Source organism: Orcinus orca, chromosome 1, assembly GCF_937001465.1.
Source record: "Orcinus orca chromosome 1, mOrcOrc1.1, whole genome shotgun sequence".
Lineage (NCBI taxonomy): Eukaryota > Metazoa > Chordata > Mammalia > Artiodactyla > Delphinidae > Orcinus > Orcinus orca.
In genome coordinates this window covers 31,648,783-31,672,610 of record NC_064559.1, presented here as the reverse complement: position 1 = coordinate 31,672,610, position 23,828 = coordinate 31,648,783, and the positions used below count along the sequence as shown (strand labels likewise).

The 23,828-nt window shown below is 60.5% G+C and overlaps 1 protein-coding gene across 3 annotated transcripts in view; it reads right to left on the bottom strand.

The window, feature by feature from the left end:
• Positions 1-23,828, bottom strand: part of NAV1 (neuron navigator 1) — a 210,899-nt gene that overhangs the window by 135,276 nt on the left and 51,795 nt on the right. For all 3 annotated transcript variants that reach the window (XM_033415963.2, XM_049695805.1, XM_049695808.1), the window contains exons 2-3: positions 12,779-13,516; positions 8,364-8,467 (exon numbers count right to left, since the gene is read on the bottom strand). In XM_033415963.2, coding sequence (XP_033271854.1) covers positions 8,364-8,467; positions 12,779-13,485 — 811 coding nt within the window. In that variant the 5' untranslated portion in view covers positions 13,486-13,516. The remainder of the gene's footprint in view (positions 1-8,363; positions 8,468-12,778; positions 13,517-23,828) is intronic.

The window sequence follows — 23,828 nt, the reverse complement described above, 5'->3', positions numbered from 1 at the left end:
CAAGCCCCACGCCTGCGCCTTGGCTGTGTCTGCTCTTCTCCCCGATGCCTTCTCTTATGTGAATTCAAGTCCAGTTCACCCTTCAAGGCCCAGCCTTGGAGCCGCCTTCTCTAGGAAGCCTTCTCTGACTACATCCCACGCTTATCTTGAACTTTCCTCTCTACCGATTATAGTCAGGGTGCCACGTAGTCAAATTCTGCCCAGTTGTATCCTAGGGAGAGATCCTCCCCCTCTGGCTAAATTGTAAGCCCCCCATTATAGACTGCATGTTGGTATCCCCCCCAAATTCATAAACTGAAACTCTAATCCCCAGTGTGGTGGTATTTGGAGATAGGGCATTTGGGAGGTAATTAGGTCACAAGGGCGGAGAACTGGCAATGGGATTAGTGTCCTTATGAGAAGAGGCACCAGGGCGCTTGCTTCCTCTGAGCCAGGTGAGGACACAGCGAGAAGACGGTTGTCTGCAAGACAAGAAGAGGGCTGTCACCAGGAACTGAAAGGGCTGGCACCTTGACCTTGGAGTTCCCAGCCTCCAGAACCGTGAGGAATACATTTCTGTTGTTTAAGCCGCCTGGTCTACGGTACTTTCGTTAAAGCAGCCTGGGCTGACGACGACGTCTCCCTACATGGAGCTGTTAAGAAGGGCTCACTGGGCTTCCCTGGTGGCGCAGTGGTTGAGAGTCCGCCTGCCGATGCAGGGGACACAGGTTCGTGCCCCGGTCCGGGAAGATCCCACATGCCGCGGAGCGGCTGGGCCCGTGAGCCATGGCCGCTGAGCCTGCGCGTCCGGAGCCTGTGCTCCGCAACGGGAGAGGCTGCAGCAGTGAGAGGTCCGCGTACCGCAAAAAAAAAAAAAAAAAAAAAAAAGGGCTCACTGATGCTTGTGGAGCCGCGGGGAAGGGGGTCTTTACCGCCACTAAGCAGACCCTCTTAGACCTGTCACTTGCACTGTTCCGTCAAACCCCCTGAAGTGGGGACTCTCATTATCTTCATTATACAGAGAAGTATGCTTGCCCAAGGTCACCCAGCAGGCTGCTGGTGGGATCAGAACTTGAACACACATCTGCGGGTCTCACTTCCCACAAGTTCCTGCTGTTTCTCGGGACTTGCTCAATAATTGCACGTGATCCCAAAAGGAGGCCTGGGTCCTGGAGGGGGTGTGGGGATTGGGAAGGACGACCTATCCAGCCAGGAGCTTCCTGGAGCCCGGATGCCCACCGCACCTGGGGTCTGCCTGGGTCCAGGACTGCAGTCACACTCGGACTGGCCCGCAGAATACTGGGGCTGGGGGACAAGGTGGAGGATTCCTCTTACGGCCCCTTGTCCACAGCACCATGGGCCCTTCGTGGCTCAGCCTCGGGACCTCTGTCCTGAGATCCTTGTCACTTGCAGGGGACCTGGCAGCCCTAATACATCCAGGACCCCTTGGGGACTTCCTTATTCCCGAGTCTTGGGGGTCTCGGGTTCTCTTCAGGACTCGCTATGTGGCCTTAAGAGAATGCCCACATTCTCTGCCCTTCAGCTGGTCAGGAAGTCAGGCCGGGGTGGAGGTGGGCTTCCAGCAGGGAGAGGCAGGAGGAAGCACCTGACCCGGAGGACTCGGTCTGGGTCCTCCTGAGACCTGCTTCCGGCTAATGCAGAGACCAGGGTAAGAAGTCTGGAGGTTTCCTGCGCGGGCTTGGCTTCTATGTTGCCGTGGCAACCGTGCCCACACACCTGCTGGGCCTCAGAGGAGCTCTGCAAGGCCCAGGTACACCATCCTGAGACCAGGAGCAACCATCGGTCGTCGTGGCAACCGCAGGCCTGAGAGGTGGGGGGTGGCGGGCAGGCACTCTTGCCAGGGCAGGGGGAGGGCGGCGTGTGCTGGCTGTGCCCTGTGTCATGTGGGATGGAGGCCCATGAACTGCCTGCATGGGTATGTGTCCTCTGATGCAGGCGAACCTACAGTCCGCTTTGACCCGTCCGTGCAGGATTGGCTGTTCTAAGGTCAGAGGAACCTCAAAGATAATCTTACTCAGTTTTCTGCTTTAGGGCAGACTGGTCTGTTTGTAATCAATCCTATTACCTTGCTGTGGGCCAAGAAACCCAAAAGCCAGATGAGGAAAAACACAAGGCCCAAACCCAGGTTGTCTGGCCAGCGCTGTGATGATATCACTGCCGCAGAGCAGAATTTCTTAGTCTGGGTTCACAGACCAGACACAGAAGGCCCATAAAAGCTACCATCAAATGCAAGTTTTGTGCTGTGAATACGTCCATTTGTCTGGGAGGCGGATTGAGTGTCCAGCAGCTTCTGAAAGAGGTCCTTGATGCCAAAAAAATTAAGGACAGCTCTAAGAGAAAGGAGAAAGCTCTGCCCACCTGGGCCGGGGAGGGCCGGGCCGGCTGAGTTAACGAACCTGGCCTCTTCCCACCTGGAGATACACTCCCATCCGGTGGCCGCTCAGATGGCAACTCTATTAGAGTTTTGTTAGGTTTTTAAACAAGGCATTAAACGTAACAGAAGAATGCCATGGCTCCTGTCTCAATGAATGGTAATGGACTATTCACTGGTGACCGCTTGGCACTTACAAACTGCCCTGCAGATGCCCAGAATACCCACTGGTGCGGGCTGAGGACTCCACCTCCCTATAGCCTGACCTCCTCCCCAGACACTCCCCTCCTCTGCTCCCCGCTGCACACGCCCGCCTCCCAGGCGGGAAGGATGCAGGAGCTCACGGGGTCCAGCTCCTGCCCTGGACTGTCAACCTGGGCTGCCGGGCTCCACTGGCCCTGGGCCTGAGCCTCCCTCCTGCCGCAAGCCCCTTCCCTCTCTGACCTCAGCCCTTCTCCCCCCAGAACCTGCTGGCTTCCCTCCCGCCCTTTGAGAGAAGGGACAGCTAGGTGCTTCCCTGCCCTCCCCGCCCCCAGGGCTTGGGCGACCCCATGCCCACCCGCCCTCCCTCTGCCCGGACCCTTTAACTATCTTCAGCTGCCTCTGAAGCCCCCGACCCCTAACCCAGGAATAATGCACAGGAAGGCAGGGCTTTGATCCGGGCTGACTCTTAGAGGACTCGTGTGGACGAATGTTATGACCAGGGGTGATTCTCAGCTTAATCGTCCTGGTCACTGCGTCCCCTCACTCTCCACTGTGTCTCCCAGAGCTCCTTCTGGGCGGGCTGCTGGGCATATTCTTGTGTGGGGGGGTGTCTCTCAGCGGGGTCCCTAACCCTGTAATCACGGGGGTGGGGGAGCTGTGGGCAGGGATGCTGTGCGCCCATTTCTGCCCATTCAGTGGTGCCCAGGGCGGGACTGAAGCCTTGCATGTCACTGGCTTGGAGGGTGCTCTCCACCTGCCTGGGCCTCCCCAGAAGTTAGGAAAGGACGAACCCACCTTTGCCCGCGGGGAGGGGGCAAAGCCTTGTGAAACCAAGTCTTAAGGGAACCCTGGAGGCGAGGTCTTTCCACCGGTCACAGAGGGACAGTGGTGGGAGCCTAGCAAACAGCTCCTCCCACGGCTGAGATTTCTAGCTGCCCCGCGACCCCAGCTCCCCGAATAACTGCCCTGAAGTTGTATGGAGTGGTCTGATTTGGAGAGATTCCCAGTGACCAGGCCCACCTCCTCCCAGTAAGCGTCCTTATCCTCAGGACCCGCCCACGGCCCACAGGCGCACGGAGGAATGAACAGGGTAGGATCTCCTAGGAAGAATGCAAGCAGTTCATCTGAGGCTGGAGAGTTGAATCTCAAAGCCCTGCAGGGAGGAGCTGAGTCCAGGACAGACAGGCATGGAACACAGGGGTGAAGCTCCAGGAAAACCACAGGGGATGTTTATCACCTTCCCTCCCACCATCCTTCCCAGCATCAAAGACCCCGGCTTTCCCAGCACTGAAGGTGGCCGCTGCTCACATTCTCAGGGGTAGTCCCGAAGCCAGAGCTCTGTCCTCGCTCACTGGGATGCACGCACACTCCAGAGCTGGGGCTTCTCCACCACGGGGCTTCTGTGCAGCTCATGTACAGTTGCACAGGCTGAACACTGCACAGCTCGACAGCCACAGAAGCTCCACTGGGCAAAGTCTGTGCCTGCTTTGTCCCTGGATGTACCCAAGTGTCCAGAGGAGTGCCTGACATGTAGTCGGTGATGGATAAAAATTTGGTGAATGGGTATAATTCTGTGGAGTTGGGCGACACAGGGGCCCTGTGTTCTTGGGCAGAACAGGAAGCAGGGAAGCTAGGCCCTGCCGGCCCTGTGCATTGCTTTTCGAGTGCTCGTGGGTGGTAGTCCCGGGGGGCCTGGGCTGCTGGAGGTGAGCCCCATTCCCAGCCAAACGCTGATGTGAGAAGTCCCCCAGGCTCCCCCCTCCCCCTCCCCTCCGCCAAAGAAACAGAATCCAGATGCCTCCAGTTTTTAGGTACCACACCCCGCTCAGCAGGCTACCCTGGATGACCTCACTACCTGGCCTCTCCCTCTGCGGCCCTCCCCGAGCCAGGCCCGTCTCACTGGTCATCTCACAGCCTCCCCGGCCTCCCTCGGTGCCCAGGGACATGTCCCCTGCCCCCAGGGAGGTCATGGCAGGGCTGGCCCAGAGCGTGACCTCTGAAGGCTGGGCTCCAATCCTGGCTGGACCACCTTGGGATGTCCCCTACCCTTCCGTCACCTGTAAGGTGGGCACATTAGGAATGGCCCTCTCCCCACCCCAGGGCAGCAGCACGTCGTGCCCAGCATGCGCTGAGCGGCTCCCGTGTGCCGGGCAGAGCTTCGCGGCACTTGGCTCACACGGGTGCGTGTTATCCCCTCAAAACCCTTGGAAGAAGGTGTGGGTGTCGTGACACAGGCACAGAGAGACTAGGAACAGGCCAAGCCCGCACAGCCAGCAAGCAGCAAGGCCGCGATGCCAGCAAAGGTGTGGGTCCCCACCCCGCCCAGGCGTTGGGAGGACCAGAGGCGCGTAGGGCAGTGCCTGGCTCAGAGGAAGCCCAGTGGAGTCGGCACTGCCATTCAGTGTTACGACGACCTCCTGTCCCAGGTCCTGGAAGGCTGCTCCATCGCAGACGCCTACTCTGTTTATCCCCGAGCTCTGTGCCCCTCCAGCCCTACAGCGGCCCTGACCCGCCTGAGCCCCGAGAACACAGCTCATAGCGCCTGCCCCGAGCTTGCGCTGTGTTTTCTAGTCGATTGTCTGTGCGTCCTCTCTCCACGGATGGCTGGGACACAGGCCCGGCTCAGCCCGAAACTCCCCAGAGGGTGGAAACGTGAAGTGGGGTCCGGAGGCGGGGGTGGTGGTGGTGTGAACGCAGCATGAAGGACACAGGCTTGGGAGGCAGAGGCAGTGGCATCCCGGGCTTGGCTCAGGTCGGGGGAGGTGGTGGCGGGGACTGGCTCGCGGGAACTGGCTCACCGGCCTGTCCCCTTCCCACCGCCTGGCAGAAGTGAGGGAGACCCAGCTGAGCTTGAACCATGCAACCGGCAGCAGACAGGAAGGCAGGGGTGACCCCGGAAGAGGGTGACCTGGACGCCAATCCTAGCGCTGTGCATCCTCAGACAAGTTGTTTGCGTAACCTCTCTGAGCCGAGCTCACTCATCTACAGCAGAGCAGTGGCTCCGCCTCAGAGCGTGTGTAACGTGCTTACAAGGACTTTGAGCCTGGCGCCGGGCCTTGCACACAGTAAGTGCTCAATAATAGCTCATCAGCATTTGGTCCTCCCTGCATCTGGGGAGTCCGAGGCAGTGGTCCCAGTTTCAGCTCAGCTGTCACGAACCACGCACGCTGCCCTGAGCAGGCCTTCCTCCCTCCCCGGGCCTCTCTCTCCCCAGTGAAACTGAGGCCGGGCTTGGGGGAAGCTATAGTCCGTTACAGCTTTGACCCCCAGGGCCTTCGAGCCCAAGTCCTCTGCAGTCCCGGGAGAGCCTGGTGGGCATGCGGCCACCTGGGGGCCCAGAGCAAACCCTCCCCGAGGGAGGTTCCAGCCTCGCTCCTGCCTGGGAAGACACACCAGATCTGGAGTCTTCTCTCCCAAACCCACACGACGTGGAAAACTTGACTGTGGCTTAAAGATGGAGTCGACTCAGTAACAGAGAGGGATACGGAGAAATGCGAACAGGCCCAGCGCGAGGCCGGCTCCCGGGCCCCTCGGCCTCGTGTGGGAAGCCAGGCGGGCGCCAGGCGAGGGGGGCTCGTTCCCCAGTGACACGTGGTGTGAGGACGAGAGAAGGCCCCTTCGTTCCCTGCCCACTCAGCGCTCACACACGCCACGAAGTGGAAGTGATTAAGGCGCCTGTGTCGACCTTGGGGCGACCCTTCCGGTCCCTCGCACACGGCCTCACACGGGGGCGCCGGCGACATCGGCCCTGGCTTCCCAACTCTCCAAATTAAGACCCAACGGCGGCCCAGGCACTGTTTGTGCTGACGGCAACCAAGGGGCGCGTCAGCAGCGGACCAGTGCCAGGCTCTCCCTGGCATAGCTGGGTGGGCACGGGGAGGGTCAGGGCACCAGCACAGTTGCCCCTACACTGCCCGGGGCAGAGGAGGACAGGGCAGCTGCCAGTAGATGGTGGACGGACACTGGAAAAAAAGAAGGCCATGCCCAGCACCCTGCTTGGAGGCAAGTCATCATAGGAAATTCTCTTCCTGCTACACAAAGCTGGCTCCCTGGTGGTTTCTTGATTGAATGAGAGAAGTAACAAGTGAGTGAGGCCCTCCTTTCCGACCCCCTTCCTCTCATCTCCTCCGTTTCCTCGGGCTCAGAGAACAGAGCCCCTCCCCCACGAAGCACAGGCAGACCCCAGATCTCTCCCCGTTCCACCTGTCAAAGAGCTCGGGGTATCCTTGGCCAAGACGGACACCGTGACCACAGCTACAGCCAGAGCACAGGTGGCGCGGGGGCCTTGCCCACATCCCGGGAGGCTTGGGGGAGGCAGGGGGCTCTCTTCTCGCCGTGAAGCCCACCTTCCAAGGCTGCCCTGCACCCCCCCCAACAGAGAACCCCCCCCCCGCCATCCACCAGACACTTCCCATCTAGCTGGCGAGGGGGGTCCTGCCAGCTGAGCAGCCCGGTGCTCCCGGGGCCAGCGTGCGCGGATGTCAGTGTGAAATTCCTCTCTGCGCGCGTGGCATGGCGACGGTGAGCGGGCACCTGGGTAGCCGGAGGCCATCAGGCCCTAATGATGTGGCACACACATAAGGAAGCCATTACACTCGCAACACTGCAGATGCAAAAATAGAGCTTGCACAGTTTCCTGGTTACCGCATCCCGATACTCATGGGCTTTTGGTACCAGCGAACTGAGGTCTCTTTCTGTCCCTGCAGTGCCCTGCTTCCCCTGTGCCTGCGCCGCTGTGGAAGCGCACGGCTGACTTTCTAGACGCCCGTCTCTGCCCCACGAAGCCCCTCGGCAGGGCTTGCCGTGGAAGAGGGGCTGCTGCCACTCCCAGCACTGCCGGGGACCAGGCCGGCAGAGGGCTCAACATGGACTCCGGCCACCTGCCCTTCAGGGAAGGCAGGAGCGGCCACCTCCGGCGTCTGGCGACTTCAGGGTCAGGCTGTGCTCTAAGCCCCAGCTTTGCCCACTGTGAGCAGGGCCCTGAGATGAAGCTGTAAGACAAATCCCGTGGACCACCTCAGCTCTGCCAAAAGCAAGTTCATTCCTGTCCTGGGGCAAGCAACCCTGCTGGGAACGAAAGGATGGAGCTGGTTCCCGGAGTCTCACGTACCTCTGGGGTGACCACAGCCATCCTCCGGGGATTTTTTTTAATGTTGCAAGAAAATCAACACACACACCCAAGCCCCGCTAAGAGTTTAGACTCGGACCCCTTTAGAACCCAACCCCCAGCCCACGAGGCACTCACTCACCCCTCACCGTCCCTCCATCCAGAGACCCCCCACTGAGCACCTGCCGTGGCCAGAGGCGGGACAGGCCCTGAGAACAGCCGTGGCCCTGCCCTCGGGGGAGGCCGCCGTGCCGAGTTCTGGGGGCCTTCTTGGCAAGGCCCACATTCTGCTTCCCAAGGTGCGTTAAAAGTGGTCCTGGAGGAGGGGGCGGGTGTCAGGCCGTGGGGCCCAGCCAGGTGCCCAGCACCTTCTCTGTTCTGGGCTGGGCTCGGACCTGGCTCTCGGTTGTCAGTCTCCCAGCTCGTCACTTTCCGTCAGGGCCTCAGCGACACCCACCCTGGGCGTTGGGTAAGCAGGGAGCCCGCTGGCTCCTGCGCTGCCCCGAGCTCGCAGGGCTGCTGGGTTTGGTGGAGCGACCCTGCGTTGAATCAAGCACAGCACGAGCTCCGAGTGCAACTGACACGCCGGTGCCTGGCTGTCAAGCGGGGCCGCTTCTCCCCTGGGGGCGGTGGGGAAAGTTCTGGCGCACCAGAAGGAGGTCGCGCCCCCAGAGCACTTACCCACGCACGAGAGGCTCTCCTCAGTCCTGCTGTGGGGGCCGGAGTAGCCATCAGCAGCCCAGCTGCCCTGGCGGAGGGGGCCAGGCTCTGGATCGGTCTGCGCCCTGCGGGACAGAGAATGGTGGTCACTCACAGCGGAGGCCGCCCTGGCCTCGAGCCTCTCCCCTTGGAGGTCAGTTCTTCCCCTGTGGTGCTCTGCCCCCCGCGCTGGGCCGGCCCCCCGGCCAATGGGCATATGTGTGCCCCTTCCCCCGGCAGGCAGCAGGCCTTCTAGGCAAAGTTAGGCCAGGGGCAGGGGTGGGGGCACCCGAGGGCAGGGGGCCACCTGTTGCCCCCGGGAGTCACCCTTCAGGGTCCCTGAGTCCCGTGAACGCAGGGCGTCTGCAGGGCGGAAGGACCCCTGGTAACTCGGGCTCGCAGCCTGTGTCCTGCCCTCAGGCTGCGCTGTGCACCCACGCGAGGGGCTCCGTCTGCAGCTGAGGTCACTGGCCCCTCGGGAGAGCCCAGGGGGCCCGGACCCCAGCGTCCAGGCAGCAAGGAGGTCGGAGGAGGAAGAGGGGCGGGCTAGGCCGGGGTCACCTCGACGCCCGGGGGGCCGAGTCCTCGCCCGGCCTTCTGTGGCAGCAGGAAGGAAGGGGGAGGTCTCCGGGCCCCATCTCCCAAGTGCACACAGGCCTCCGAGCACAAGCCCAACTGTGCAATCGCTCCCAGGAACAAAGGCTCTAGGAGCTTTTATTATAGGCAATTACCCAGGCTCTCCAAGCCGGCCGCCTGCCCCGCCCACGTCTACAGCTAAATGGACCCTTTGGCAGCTTGGTGCGGCGGGGTGGGGGGGGACGCAGGAGGAGAAATCGATGCCTGGCCTGGGCCAGGTGGGGGGGAGTGGGGGGGTCAACCTGCCTCCCTCTCTCTCCAGTCTTGACCGTTTCCAGCACCGAGATGGCCGGGACTCTGGCTGTGTAACGCAGAGCAGGTCTCTCCACTCTGGGCCTCACTGGGTCACGGGGCAGAAGAGATGCCCTCGAGGCCCGGATCAGCCTGAGAGTTCAGGGCTGTGGGAGGTGTTTGCCGGCTCTCAAAGCCCCGCAGGCAGCCGGGAGCCCTCGATGGTCTGCAGGCCCCTGTGCCAGGGACGGCGACAAGCAGGGTGGGGGAACTCAGAGGAAGCAGGAGAGCCCGCTGCCCTGGGAAGGATGGGGTCACTCGCCATGGGCTACTGTCAGTTAAATGTCCAGGGGCCAAAGAAAAACTGGAATTGCTAGGTTTCTTCAAAGAAATGAGCATAAACCTGGGTTGTTAAAATAAAGGATGCTAGAGGCTTCCCTGGTGGCGCAGTGGTTGAGACTCCGCCTGCGGATGCAGGGGACGCGGGTTCGAGCCCCGGTCCGGGAAGATCCCACATGCCACAGAGCAACTAAGCCTGTGAGCCACAACTACTGAGCCTGCGCTCTAGAGCCCGTGAGCCACAGCTACTGAGCCCGCGTGCCACAACTACTGAAGCCTGCGCGCCTAGAGCCTGTGCTCCACAACAAAGAGAAGCCACCGCGATGAGAAGCCCGTGCACAGCAAAGGAAAGTAGCCCGCATGCAGCAACGAAGACCCGACGCAGCCGAAAATTAAATAAATAAATAACGCAGTGTATGGGGGGACAAAGGGGATTCTAGGCCATGCAGAAACATTTCACCAAATAACGTCACACACATAAAGAGCTAAGCACCGTCTGACCCCGAGCAGGCAGGCAGGAACCATGGCTACGAACAGGAAGACCTTGTGTAGTGCTGACCGGCACCGTCATCGTGAGCCAGGGTGAGTGAGGGGCACACGGGCCGGAGCGCCATCCCGGGTCAGTGAGGAAGCAGCCTCAGTTGCTCCGACCTCAGGAGCTGCACACTTTTACGTCCTCTTCCTGCATCTCCCCCGCACGGCCAGGCCCCTGTGTCCCCTCCCGTCCCAGCGGGAAAGGACAGCACCATCTATGCCAGATGTTGTTTGGAGGTTGAACCAGACGCCGACACTCCTGACCCCGTTAACCGCACCCTCCTAACTGGGGTCTGAGTGGAGGCCACCCGGGAGGGAAGGGGAAACCCCCTGGGGAAAGAAACCCCTGCTGGGGCTCTTCTCCCGGGGGGCAGAGGGCAGAGGGCAGTGAGGGCGGAGATCTGAGGGAAGCAGACGGTCCCGAGCAGACCCAGACCGAAGGGCGTTTTGCACCTTCTCTGTCCCGGGAGCCGGGCTGCCCAAAGGGAGGCTGTGCCTGGTGGTGGGGAAGGGCCGCACCCAGACCCTTGAGAGGCACCGGCTGAGGAGACAGGGAAGACACCTGCTGGATTCGTTCCCCGAGAAGCAGGTCAGGCAGGAGGGGCCTGGGGATGGGGATTGGAGCCCGACAACCCCAGCTGCTGCAATGGGCTGGAGCGTTGCAGGGCGCAGGGCTAAGTTTCCGTGAAAACAGGGTGTCTGTGACCCTACAGGGCCGATGGCGCGTCCTTGCCGGGGTGGCCCAGCCCGGCACTCAGCAGAGGTGCCCACGGCTCTCACCTGTTGCCTCTGGGGTGTCCTTGGCCCCAATCTTCCCCTGCCCAAACCACAACCCTCCTGCAACCCTCACCCGGGGCCTAAAAGGGGCAGGTCTAGGAGGCGGGGTGGTGAAGACCCCTGCTGCGGTGGTGCAACACTTTTCTGTTTACAACCCAAAGAGGCAACAGATGTTTGCTGAGCGGAGGAAACCTGTCTGTTCAGGTCACATTGAGACATTCAGAGGAAAAAGTCCTGACCTTACTGGAGGATGTCAGATTCTACATCTGCCAGGGGGCTCGCAGGGTAGATGACATAAAATCTTGAACAGCTGAACGCCTAGACACTTTCCCCCAAAGATGGATTCAACAGGAAGAAACTCAGGGACGAGAAGCAAGTCCCAGAGTCCGCAGGGAAGCAGGTCAGGGATGGGAAAGGACCAGTCCCAGGAAGGTGTCTGATCAGCTACGAATGGGAGTCCAGGAGGTCACGGGGAAGAAGTGTCAGGTGTGCCAGGCGGAAGGGATGCTCTGAGGGGCAGGGGTCCCCGGGGCAGGCCTGCTCCCGTCGTGGGGTAACCGGGGTCCCTGCAGTGCCTGGAAGCTCACTGCCGGGGGGTAATTTGTGAGCCTCTCTAGTTGCTGGAAAGTTCTTCCTCCTGAGCTTCAAGAGTCTCTCTACCTTCTAAGCACCACGACGTGGATTCAGGGCGTTGGAGCCGCACCAAGTGAACCTAAGTCAGCTTACAACACGACAACCCTTCACGTCTTTCAAAACAGCTCTCAGACCCTCTCTCAGCCTTCCCCTTCCAAAGCAAACTGCTTCGGCTCCGTTAATCGTTCCTGTAACACCTTTTCGGATCCCTCACCAACCCGTCCGTCTTCCTCTCCATGTATTTTCGTGCACCAATGTCCTTTTAAACTGTGGAGTTCGTAACTGAATGAATGCAGTGCGCTGGAGGAGGTGGAACGTGCAGACGAGGTGTTGGGGCCCAGCTGTCTGTTACATGGTGAAAGGGAGCCCAAGACCTTTCTGGGGTCAAATCACACTCTTGGCTTTGAGGGAAGGGTGCAGCTCCCCTCACCAACCCCAGCCACTCCAGCCCGGGAGACCCAGTGTCCGGGGAGCGTCTCCACCCAAACCGTGGGAGAGCTTGTCCTCGAATCAGCACAGAGAGAAAACCCAGAACGTTCGGTTAGCCGGGAAGCCGCTTCCTTTGCATTTGAGCATCTCTAACCCGTGTCATACTTAGGAATTAGAATGTCGCTTACTTAAGGTGGCCATTTCAGTAAAGAGTTATATTTTTATGAAAGAACCACAGTTGATGGAAGCGTTTTTCTGTGCTCTCCACTTGTGGTGTCTGAAGAAAGCAGGACAGGCTAGCTTGTTAACCATGCTGGTATGAACGGTGGCCTGGCCACTGCAGACGGTGGTGACGTGACCCAACGTGACCACGTCAGAAAGAAGCACGTCTGAGCGCCCTGGGGACAGATACGCACAGGCAGCGTGGAAAGTGGAGAGAGAGGGCAGCAGACGGGCAGGTGCAGGGCATCAGTGGGGGCGGCCAGGGGGGCCGTGGGGGTTTCAGCGACCGCGGGCTGGGGGCACAGCCCGTCACGTGCTCTCAGTCTAACTCAGTGGTGGCAGCTGTCCCACTGGTGAGTCGGGCGAGACCGACCTGCCTACCCGCCTACCCAGGTAACTGGCTCTTCCGCAGCCACGGCACCCTGAAGCACGGCCGTGTTGGGGGCACCCTCCTGCTGAGCCTCTTTGTGGCGGCGTCCCCAGAGTCGGGTCCGGGTCCCCCTGTTAAGGTCCTAACCCCGCCCCAGCTCTCCAGGCCCCGCCCACCTTGTATTCTCTCCACCAGCCCCCCTCCCTCCGCGGGCTCCGCAGCTCACCTGTAGCGGAAGGGGGCCACGGTAGCAGTGACAGGCTGACTCTGCTGATGGACCGAGGAGAAGCTGATGACCCCCGGGGCGGGCGGCGGGCGTGCGCTCCGCACGGGGCTGCAGACCGGGGAGCGAGGCCCCGAAGCTTCCCGGGCATCAAGCTCCGAAGACCTGGGGCCCCCGGAACTTTTGTAGGGTACATCTCTTTGATCTTTTCCTGGGTGGTTAGACGGCTTTCGACCTTCGGGAGCTTCTGCATGAGAACTGGTGCGGGAGGGGCTCCTGCCCCGGGTCTGGCGGGTCAGAATCCCTTCCTGGGCCACCCTCTTCTTTCCCTGGGTGCCCTGCGTCTCCCCGGCGCTTCTGCACCCAGCCCGGCTGGAGAGCGCTGCTTTGGGGGTCGCCCTGGGACTGCTCCAGGGGGAGCAGGCGAGGACTTCAGCCCCCTCAGCTGACTCCCTCGCTGCCCCAGAGGCCCTGGGGGAGCCTCTCCCCCGGGAGGCCTTGGGAGACGAGCCTCTGGAAGGGCCCCCCGGCTTGCCCAGTCTTGGCGAGGCTGCCCGCTGCGGGCTCAGGGCCAGGTCGGCCTGGTGCGGCCGCAGCCGGGGAGAGGCGGCCGGTGTATGAATCCTGGTCTGGGAAGCAGCTCGAGGCACAGGGATGGAGGAGGCGTAGTGAGGGCGGCCGGCAGAGTTCACACTGGCCGTCCCGTCCATGGTCAGCAAGGCTGGCGGCAGGGCTACTGTGCTGCGGAGAGAATGTGGACAGTTAGGCGGTGCCCTAGGGAAGGGGCACGGGGCTCCCGAGGTCGCATCCTGACTCGGTCTCGGGCCCAGCTCGAGGTGAACCCCTCTACCTCTTGCAAACACACACGTGAAAGTGCTCGGGGATTGTAATGCCCTGTACAAACGGGGTAATCTGACCTTGACTCCGTTCCTGTCCACCGATCGGGGCCAGACTCCCCTCCCACAGCCCCTTCCTTCTTGGATCTCTCATTGTACCTGAGTCTAGAATGTTCTGCCCACGGTGAACCGACTCCCTGTGCCCCCAGCCTGCTCCTGCCACCTGCCCCTTTACCTGATGCCCGGCTCTCCCCCAGGATACCTCTCCAGTGGACTGTAATCTCCCAGATCCCACTGGGCGCGAAGGCGGGGCAGCCCATCACAGTTACAGATCCTAAACTTGTACCCCCGCCCTAGTCAGGGCCCTGCCACCTGGCTCACACCAGCCTCTGTCACTGACGCCACCCCTCCTGGTCCCTCCCCACCGTCCCCACCCACCCACTCTGTCCCTGGAGATGTGGGCACCCAGCTCACAGCCTTTCTTCCTAGCCCCTTCCCCACCCACCTCCTGACCTGGCCAAACTGACCTCCGCCCCCTCCTCTGGTCTCAGAGATGAGTGTCCCACCCTGAGATAAAGGCAGATCCCTCTGGGCACCCCCTGCCACCTGATCCTTCTCTTTTGGACCCCGATCTACGAATTACCCCATCTTTCTCACGTATCCTTGACCAGCTTCCCCTCCCCGCCATGTTAATGAATGAATTAATTGATCTATTAATGGCTTTCATTTCAAAGGGAATTCGAAGCCGGCTACAAAGACACGGAAAATCAACTCCAGATGAAAGAGTTCCACGTCGAAAATGAAATCATGAAAGAATGTGCAGAACATATGCATGGATGGTCTCCTAATTTTGTTGTGGGAAAGGTCTTTATAGCATCACATCAAAGGTAGGAATCATAAAGGGAAACACTGATAGATTTCAGTTCATAAAAATTAAAATCCCTGAATGGACAGAAAAGCCCTTTCCAAAGGTTCATACCGTGAATAAACTGTAAATATACTCGCAACATATATAAGAGACAAGGAGTTAATAATACCTTTACATACAGGGAGCTCTACCAAATCAATCAAAAGCAAACACCCTGTAGAGGAAGGGGTCAAAGGGTTGAACAAGAAGTTCATAAGATAATAAATACATCTGGCCAGAACATAACAAAAACAAAGGGCTTCATTAAAATTGAAGAGATGAAAATTAAATGTTCTCGTTGGTTGCTGTCAAATTTACTATCTCTTAGAAAATTATAATCTGCAGTCGTGGTCATGTGCAGCACCACAGGGCCCTGACACTCGGCCATGGGAACAGCCCCAGATCCAGAAAATTATCCTCGGGGAATGATGACAGATGTGAGCAAATGTCTATACCAGGAGGATGCTCGCGGTGACTTGGGTGAGATGGAGACAGGGGACACTGGCACAGAGGAAAGGCCACCAGAGCATGGCAGGTCCACCTGAGGCCACCGGGATGTGCCCTTCCCTGCTGTGCAGAGAGCTGCCGGCCACAGCACGGACCACAAGCTAAACTGTAAGAAGCCAACGGAGACCCTCAAGCGTTGATGGATTTATAGGACTAAGCTTGAAATGACCGTGGGAGTCTGTCTGCTCTGCTGACAGATGGAGTAATTTCCAAGAGACCCAGAAATGCCGTGACCCCTCCCCCTTTCCTCTACTTTGCATGTCCATGACTTGGTACCAGTACTGGATGAGGTGAAGCCCCCCCACCTCCTCTGGCACAGAAGGAAGGCAAAGCCCGGTGTGACCAGGGGGCCACAGCCGGCTGCCCCACCCCCAGTGTCTGCCCATCACCTGGACCCACAGGGCATCATGTCCACGGCTCGCCTGACCCCACTTCTGCCTCGTGTACCCCCTGACCACCCACCAGCCACAGCCTGGAAGGTCACTCTGAGTGGCCCCCCACCTGCCCACACTCTCCTGCAGGGCCTGCCGTGTCCCCAGCCCCAGCAGGCCCAGGACAGCCCTACAGGAGGGCCTGGGAAGTGCTTTCGTAAAGGCACTCAGAGGACGTCAGGCAGGTGCTGCCTGCAGCTGTAAGAATTCCAGTCAATGTCTTAGCCCCTCCATGCCCAGTCTGCAAAACGAGGGTGGGATAAAACCTGAAACCACAGTCGGGTGGGGAAAGAGGGAGTCTTTAAGTCAAGAAGAGGACACCGTGCCTCAGCCTGGCCTCAGGACCTGCAGTAGAACCTTCCCCGTGGAGGTGAGAGCAGGTTTGCTCTGTCACCCCTCCTAGCCACCGCCCCAGCGATCAGCTCCACGCATCTCTGGCAATGCCCCGTAGGACCAGAGGCCCAAGTGCGGACCTGCTCACAGGCTCACGTGGACCTGAGCTGCTGACTTTGGCCTTGGACACAGGGCTGAGCCACACGCTGACCGGCAGGGCCAACCAGCTGACCACCTATGAGCAGGGCCCCAGAGCACAGCTCTGCATTTCAGCACCCCCAGGTTTAGTCCTGCACAGGTGGGCACAGTGCCACATGACCCGCTGCCGCTTCTCCCCTCAGCCCCAGTGGGGGCACAAAGCCACGTGGTGCCCCAGACCACCCCTTCTGGGAGCTGTATCTGCGAGGGGACCCGGAACTGCATCCTGGCTCTGCCCGCGTCTCTCCTGGGAGCCCCGTCCCGTCCGGGTGGTGCTGCCCACGAGTCCCGCTCACCTGCATGGTCCTCGGCGCACCCCCAGCTCCCCTCGAGCAGACCCTCCCCTCCCCGCACCCAGGGGCCCCTGCCTCTGGGCCTGGCCGGGTTTCCAGCCAGAGAGCCCTGAGGCCGCGCAGGCTGCCTCTTCCTCACTTGCTGATGGAGCAGATGCAGTTGCTTTTACTCCATCACCATTTTTTCCAAAGCCGGATGGGAAGAGGATTTATACTGGTCCAGTGGCAGGTCACAGCTGGGCAAGGGCGGGGACCAAGGAGGAAGACCCCGGGGTTACGGGTCTCCAGCAGAGGGCGGGGGGGTTGCTGGGGAAGAAAGGGGAGAGATGTTCTTGGGGGTGGGCTCCTGAACCCCGAGGACAAAGGTGCTTCCATGGCACCCAAGCTGCGTTCTAAATGGACCAAATGATCTGGGGGACTCCCGTGCCCGCCCCGGGCTCAGGCTCTCCTCTGGGAAATGATGGGACCCCCCCTCTGCCTCCCTGCTGCCCCGCTTCCTGTCCAGAGCAGGCTGGATAAGGTACGGGGGCGAAGAGGTGCGCTGTACCGGCCCCTGTCCAGGTTCTCAGCGCCAGACAGAGACGTCCCGCAGAAGCAGGACGGTCTGTCTCTTCGGGGCAGGGCTCTGTTCAAGCCACGCTGCTTGGCTGTGACCGCCACTCATCCCTTGGGATGCCTCCCACAGGTCTGGGGAGCCTCAAGGGCAGGAGGCTGGTGGGGCTGACCATGGAAGCAAGGAGCCCGCTTCTTGCTGTGTGCGTGTGCTTGTGTGTGTGTGGTGTCAGGGCTCCTACCAGGTCCCCTGCCCCTAAACACGCCCTTTCTGCTCTTCCACCCTCCAAGTGCCCTGATCTGAAGTTTCACGCCACCTCGGTGAGCGGACTGAAGCCTCGGGGGTCCCTTAGCGCTTTCGTTCTGGAGTCCTCATCACAAAGCTCATTGCAGCCACAAAAGGACCCACAGCAGGACCTCTGTTTTCGCTGACCGTGGTGCCGGGGACCCCCGAGGGCTGAGCTCCGGGTTCTGCTCTCAAGGAGTTAAGTCTGCCCGGGAGGAAACACGGCCACCCTCATCACGGCACGGGCGTCGTGTGGACGGACGCGAAACCAAGTGCCGTGGGGAGCGTGTGTCACAGGCTGCAGATGAGGCGGGACCTGGGAGGCTTCGGGAAGAGGCAGCAGCGGGGTCGGGGTTGGTCGGGGGCGGTTTCGGGTCTGGGGAGCAGAGGGTGTGATGGCTGGTCCCGAAGCCCATGGGCTGCCGGCGCCCCTACAGCCCCTGCTCTTCAAGGTGACTCTGGTGGGTGGTGAGCAAAGTGATGGGTGCAAAGCTTGTTTGCTGATGGTGCAACCTCAGGCAACTTCCATAACCTCTGCTTCCTCATCTGTGACATGAGGCTGAGACGACTAGACCTGCCTCTCAGGGTTGCTTTGGAGACTAAGTTAGTTATAAGCGTAAAGTGCTTAGAACGGTGCCTGACAACTAGTAAGGGCTACAATCACAGGCGCCCAGCGATGGAGACGGGGCCGCCTGGTCTCCCAGAGCCCCCAGCAGAGCAAAGGAGGGTCAGAGCCCCTGCCAGGCCCGGCTCAGAAGCCTGCGGCATCAATAGGAAACGCCGTCCATGTGGATAGGACGGCACCCAGTGTCCACCCACCAGCAGAAGGGACAGGAACACGGGCAAGGAGGGAGTCCAGCTCTAGAGTCAGGAAGAGCTGAGTTCAAATCCTACCTCTGCCTCGTCTTGCTATGTGGCTGTAGAGAAGTTATGCAATTTTTCTGAGCCCAAAGACCTCATCTGCAAGAAGCAGCCTTAGAATGTTGTAAAGATTAAATGAGAGAATAAAGATGACGGAGCCAGCAGGTGCTCCAGAGATGGCAGAAATGGTGTTAAGAACAGCTGTCCTCCTCCCGGAAGGGAAGGAGACAAATTCACGTGCCGAGCGGGACAGTGTCGTGGGTACCAGGGGAGTTGAGAGGCTGGGGCCTTCCTGGGTGGGGCGGCCTGGTCCCAGCACCCCACCCCCAGCAGCCACGTTCACCTTCCCCCACCGCCAAGGGCTTCGTGTGTATCAATTCGCAGTTGCCCCACTCCACAGGCAGGGACACCAAAGCACAGAGACGTACGGAAGGCTCTGGTAGACACACAGCCAGTAAATGGCGGCATCACGTAGGGCCAAGACGGTCGAGCTCTGGCCTGGGCTCTGCCTGCCCCGGCTGTGCCGTCCGCCCGCCCGCCCCCAGGCCTCCCCGCCGACTCCCTCCCGCCCCCAGCCGCCCACCTTTCAGCCGGAACCATTCTGGCCCCCGGCCCCAAGGGGACAAACGGAGCTACTGGCTCAAGGCTCCAAAGACCCCAGAACCAGGACCCGCTCTGGTCTACGCATGCTTCGCTCAAGCTCAGAAGGAGGTGAAAGCGGGGGCGGGAGGGAGGCGAGGAGGGCGGTCCCCCCAGGTCTGTGGTCTCCGGGCAACGTCTAGAGGCCCTGGTGCTGACCGGACAGCTCCTCCCGCGGGGGCGTGGAGGAGTCGCGTCTGCGCGCTGTGAACGCAGCCGGGGTGCCCCTTTCAAAAGGGTCAGAACATTTAACCACAGCACTCAGAGGTGGGATGTGCCGAGAGTCAGAGAAAAAGACAAAAATAAATACACAGAAAAAGATATTTAAAAAAGGAAAAGCCTGGGAGGGACCATGAGTCCCCCCGGGGCTGCGTGAATTGGGGCAAATCATTTCTGTTCCCCGGTGCGTGGAGAGGGAGGAAAAGCTGCCTCTCAGGAAGAGGGGGGAAGGCAGCGGACTGGCGCGTGGAAAAGGGCTCGCTGAGGCCAGCTCTGCACCGCGGAAGGTCCTGGAGGCAGAGTCCCCACCCCCTCACCCCACCCCCTGTGCAGGTCCGGCTTGTGGTCCTAAGCGAGTCACTTGTCGTGCTCCCTCATCCGTACAGCTGGGTTCTTCATCGTCATCCCCATCTTATACAAATCAAGTGAGTAATTACAAGAAAATCACTTAAGACAGTGCCTGGCCAGAAAAATCACTGAAGAAATGCTAGTTAAAGTCAAACAAGTCATCAGCACAGGGTTTATCCCTGTTCTACCCAGATTTCCCGCCGGAACCTCCGTCACCCATTCCAGTCCCAATAACATAAACGTTTCCCTCTAAACTAAATTTCTACGCCCTTATTGAGTATCTGTGGGACAGCCAGTTTATACGGGATGGGGGTAGGAGGGCAAACAAAGCCAGACACGGTTCAAAGTAAACCTTGGGAGGTGTCCTTTCTCTGAGGCCCCTCGAAGCTGAGGTCCTCCTGCAGGATGAGGAGGGACGGCCCAGGGGCGACATTTCCACAGGCGGGAAGGTGGGCAGAATGACCTTCGGGGGCCGGAAGCACAGACAGATCCCTGGGCTGCAGCCCCGGACCAAGGGCAGGTTTCCTACCCCAACTGACACGTCGGTTCTTCCACCCTGGAGCCCTGACCTCCCGTGGCCAAACCCAGCTCGGGTCTCACTTCCGGTCCAGAGGCCCCGTCTGGTCCCCAGAGGCAGAACCACCCCAGGGGACAAACAGGCGACTGAGCCGCCACAGCCCTCGGACAAACCCCACAGGTACAGTGACCCCGCTCACTCGCACCCACCACGTCGGTGCAGGGACACACACAGCTGTATGCACACGTGCTCGCTCACACACACCCCCACACACGCCTACACACTTAGATGCACACACGCCCTGGCTCCGGCTTTCTGCCCTCTCTCCGTGTCCCTTGCACGGCTCCCATCCGGCCGGGAGGTGGGGACACCCTCTGTGTCCTCCCGTCCTGGTCCATCTCCAGTGCTCACAGGCTCTCCCTGGAAAAGTGGGCCCGACCCCCGACTGTGTGCGCACAACTTTCATCCCGTGTGTGTGCGCCCCAGACCGTGTCCAGCTGACACGCGGGCTACGGACGAGGAGGGAGCCAGGGGAGCATCCCTGTGCGGAGAGGAGGAAACGCAGGGCCTGGGCGCCTCCCGGCCCTCCTACCCCCACCCACACCCACGCTCTGGCTCCACGGAGGACCCAAGACCAGGCGTCATGGGGGGGTTTCCAGGGCTGAGGACAGGCCTGCAACACCGTTTACTAAACGTTCCTCTCTCTTGTCCAGCCTCTAGCCTCTGCCCGCCTCTCAGGACCGAGATGACGGAAGACCTGAGCTGTGGGTGGGCACTGGGGCTGCAGTAGAAGGCTCTCAGGCACCCCCCCGCCCCTCCTCTTGGCCTCTAGACCCGGCTTTGGACTCCAGCAAACTGGGGCGGGGCGCCATTCAGCCGGGTCTTGCCCTTGGCAGAGAAGGCGATCACCCCGGTCAGCGTGGAGAGGACAGGATGGACAGCCAGCGGTGTCGTCACTTCCAGAGGGCATGGGCAGACTGGGCCCCATGCTGGCAGGGAGAGAGGAGAAGGGTCCGCTGGCTGGGACTTGGCAGAAGGTGGGGGGCGGCTCAGTACAGCAGCGCCCGCCTGGCTGGCTCCTGGCTCAGAGTCGGGGCCCGACTGTCCCCGAGCGGTGGGACTCAGCAATCCCCTCCCCATCTCCACCCCCAGAGCCGGGGCTCTGCGCACACCCTCGGGGATTCCTTTAGCCTAGAAACTGCAGACAGCCCTTCTTTCTGGCCAGACGGCAACAAGTTCTCACAGAGGAAAAAATGGGACCGGCTGTGATCATCTCGGGCGACGTGAAATAGGTCAGTTTGCTGGCATTTACAGTGAGTGGTCAAGCTCGTGCCGAGACCCACCCAGCTCTGTCCCCGGGTCGGCTTCCCAGGACCGAGCAGCTGCCTGGATCTGCTTCCCAGAGAGGGTTCTCCAGCCCTTGGGATCCTGGCTGAGTCCAGGCTGGGTCCAGGCCGACAGGCGGGAAGAAGGGAGACCCCAGAAAACCCGATGGAAGAGGGGCTCACCCACCTCCTCAGAATCTCTCACCCAGCTCTCTGGGCTGCAAGTCCTTCCCAGGGGTCTAACCTCCACTCTTCCTGCCAGGGTCCAGTTGCCTTCCTGGTCCCCATTCGGGGGGCTGTTTCTCTGGCCTCTGAGAGAGAAGCCCACCCGAGCTCCGGGGAGGCCCCGAGCCGCAGCTGAAGGCTCACGTGTGTCAGCTGGGTGGCGTTTTTTACTGATCTGATCCATGTAAACGGCTCCACTGTCAGGATCCTTGGTTCCTTTAGCCAAGAGAAATGACTTAGTACCAGTGAACATCAATGATTTAAAACTGCCCCACAGGGACTTCCCTGGTGGTGCAGTGGTTAAGAATCCGCCTGCCAATCCAGGGGACACGGGTTCGAGTCCTGGTCCTGGAAGATCCCACATGCCGTGGAGCAACTAAGCCTGCGTGCCACAACTACTGAGCCTGAGCTCCAGAGCCCACGAGCCACAACTACTGAAGCCCGCGCACCTAGAGCCTCGTGCTCCGCAACAAGAGAAGCCACCGCAATGAGAAGCCCGCGCACCGCAAAGAAGAGTACCTCCCGATCGCTGCAACTAGAGAAAGCCCGCGCACAGCAACAAAGACCCAACACAGCCCCCAAAATTAATTAATTAATTTTAAAAAAAAAAAACTGCCCCACTAAAACAAGAGTGGATACATGTAAATGTATATCCCGATCACTTTACCGTACAGCAGAAACTAACACAACATTGTAAATCAACTCTACTCCAACAAAATTTCATTAAAAAAACCAAACTGCGCCACAAATCACAGGGGCTGGAGGTCTCCGCTGTAAGTGCCGCCAGGGAGCTGAGCTGGCCTGGGCAGCACGTGCAGCCCAGAGCCGAAACCCCTCCGGGGGCTCCCAGGGCCCCTGTGACGCAGACGAGAGCTTGGGGTCTGCGTCGCGAGGGTGCAAATGCCCAGACCCTGGGAGGTGCCCCACGACCGTCCTGCCGCACCCCATCCTTCTCTCTCTCCCTCCCTCGCTCGTGACGCCCTGCAGGCCAGTCAGTCACTAGAGGCCTGGCTTCCCAAGTGACTGCTGAGCCTTCAGATGGGCCCCAGAGCAGAAGCTGGTGGAGCCTGGGGCGGGGAGCTCAAGGCTGACGGAGAAACTGGAGTCCACGTGGCCCCCGGCAGCTCCATGTCTGTCACACTCACTTCCTTCTTCTGCTCCCTCAGCTCCAGTGCCGGCCCAGGGATGGCTGGTCTAGCCAGGCGCACGGAGGGGAATCACCCAACAGGCACCACATACGTCCAGGCCCCAAAGCCCAGGGCCACGGGGCTGGGCAGGAGGGGTCTCGGGGATTCTGAACTGCTCTCAAATTAAGCTCTCCACCCGGAGATGCTGCCCCTTGGGGAGTGTGGGCTGCTACCCGCTGTGGAACACCAACCCCATGGTGGCCTTTGGAGGGGCTGGACTGCAAACCTACGTGAGGCACAAGTCAGGCCTCCCGCCTCGGGCCGGTTACACGAGCAAAGACCCTGGAGGGCGAGGGTGAGTGGGCACGCGGGGAGCTGGTGGCAGCCTGGGGGTCAGACCCCCGGCCTGGACTCCAGTGCTAAGCATCTCCCGGAGTTGTTCACGTCTAGGCCTCAGGTTTGCCATCTGCAAAGTGGGGCAGGCAACTCCAGCGTGAAAGAGGGGTCAGGTCCTTCCAGAGCAGCAGCGAGAACACCCCCGCTCCTGGCACATGTGTCTCCACGCCGGGCCCATCCCCCTTTCAGCAGCAGCACATCTGCGTGGGAGTCACGCATGGAGGAGCGGCCAGGCCTGGCTGTCGCCCAAGGCCCGGGTGCTAGGCTGCAGGAGACCCCAATCTCAGAGAGTGGCTGTGAGGCTCCCAGAGCTCAGCTCCCCAAGGCCCAGGGTCCGCCAGGTGTCAGCAGGCTGGCCGGCGAGCTCGCGGGAGACCCGCCTCAGCTGAAGCTGGGGGAGCCCCCTCTTCTCTCTCACTACTTGGGGGCGGACGCAGAAGCCCACACCCGAGGCCCCACTCGTGACCGTCTGTACCTCCCAGCACAGGGGCTCCGGGCAGGCTCCCCCCCGCCGGAAGCCTTGCTCAGGAGCTGGACCCGGGCCAGGCGAGGGGGGACGCGTAGGCGTTTGCACTCTTAGAACAGAAGCCCACAGCTACACAGATCCACCGCTTACCCTGAACGACAGCTGTAACTTCTGGGAACTTTTCTGGGGCGCTGCGCAGGGCCTGGTTCTGCTATTTATAAACGTGTGGCTTTGCAGAAGTTACTTAAATCCTTCAAACTTTGGTTGCTTCATTTGAAAAACAAGGGTAGGGGGCTTCCCTGGTGGCGCAGTGGTTGAGAGGCCGCCTGCCGATGCAGGGGACGCGGGTTCGTGCCCCGGTCCGGGAGGATCCCACGTGCCGCGGAGCGGCTGGGCCCGTGAGCCATGGCCGCTGAGCCTGCGCGTCCGGAGCCTGTGCTCCGCAGCGGGAGAGGCCACAGCAGTGAGAGGTCCGCATACCGCAAAAAAAAAAAGAAATAAAAGAAAAACAAGGGTAGTGACACCACGGAGTTGATGTAAAAATGAAATGAGATAATGTGTCTTAGTCCGTTCGGGCTGGCTTAACA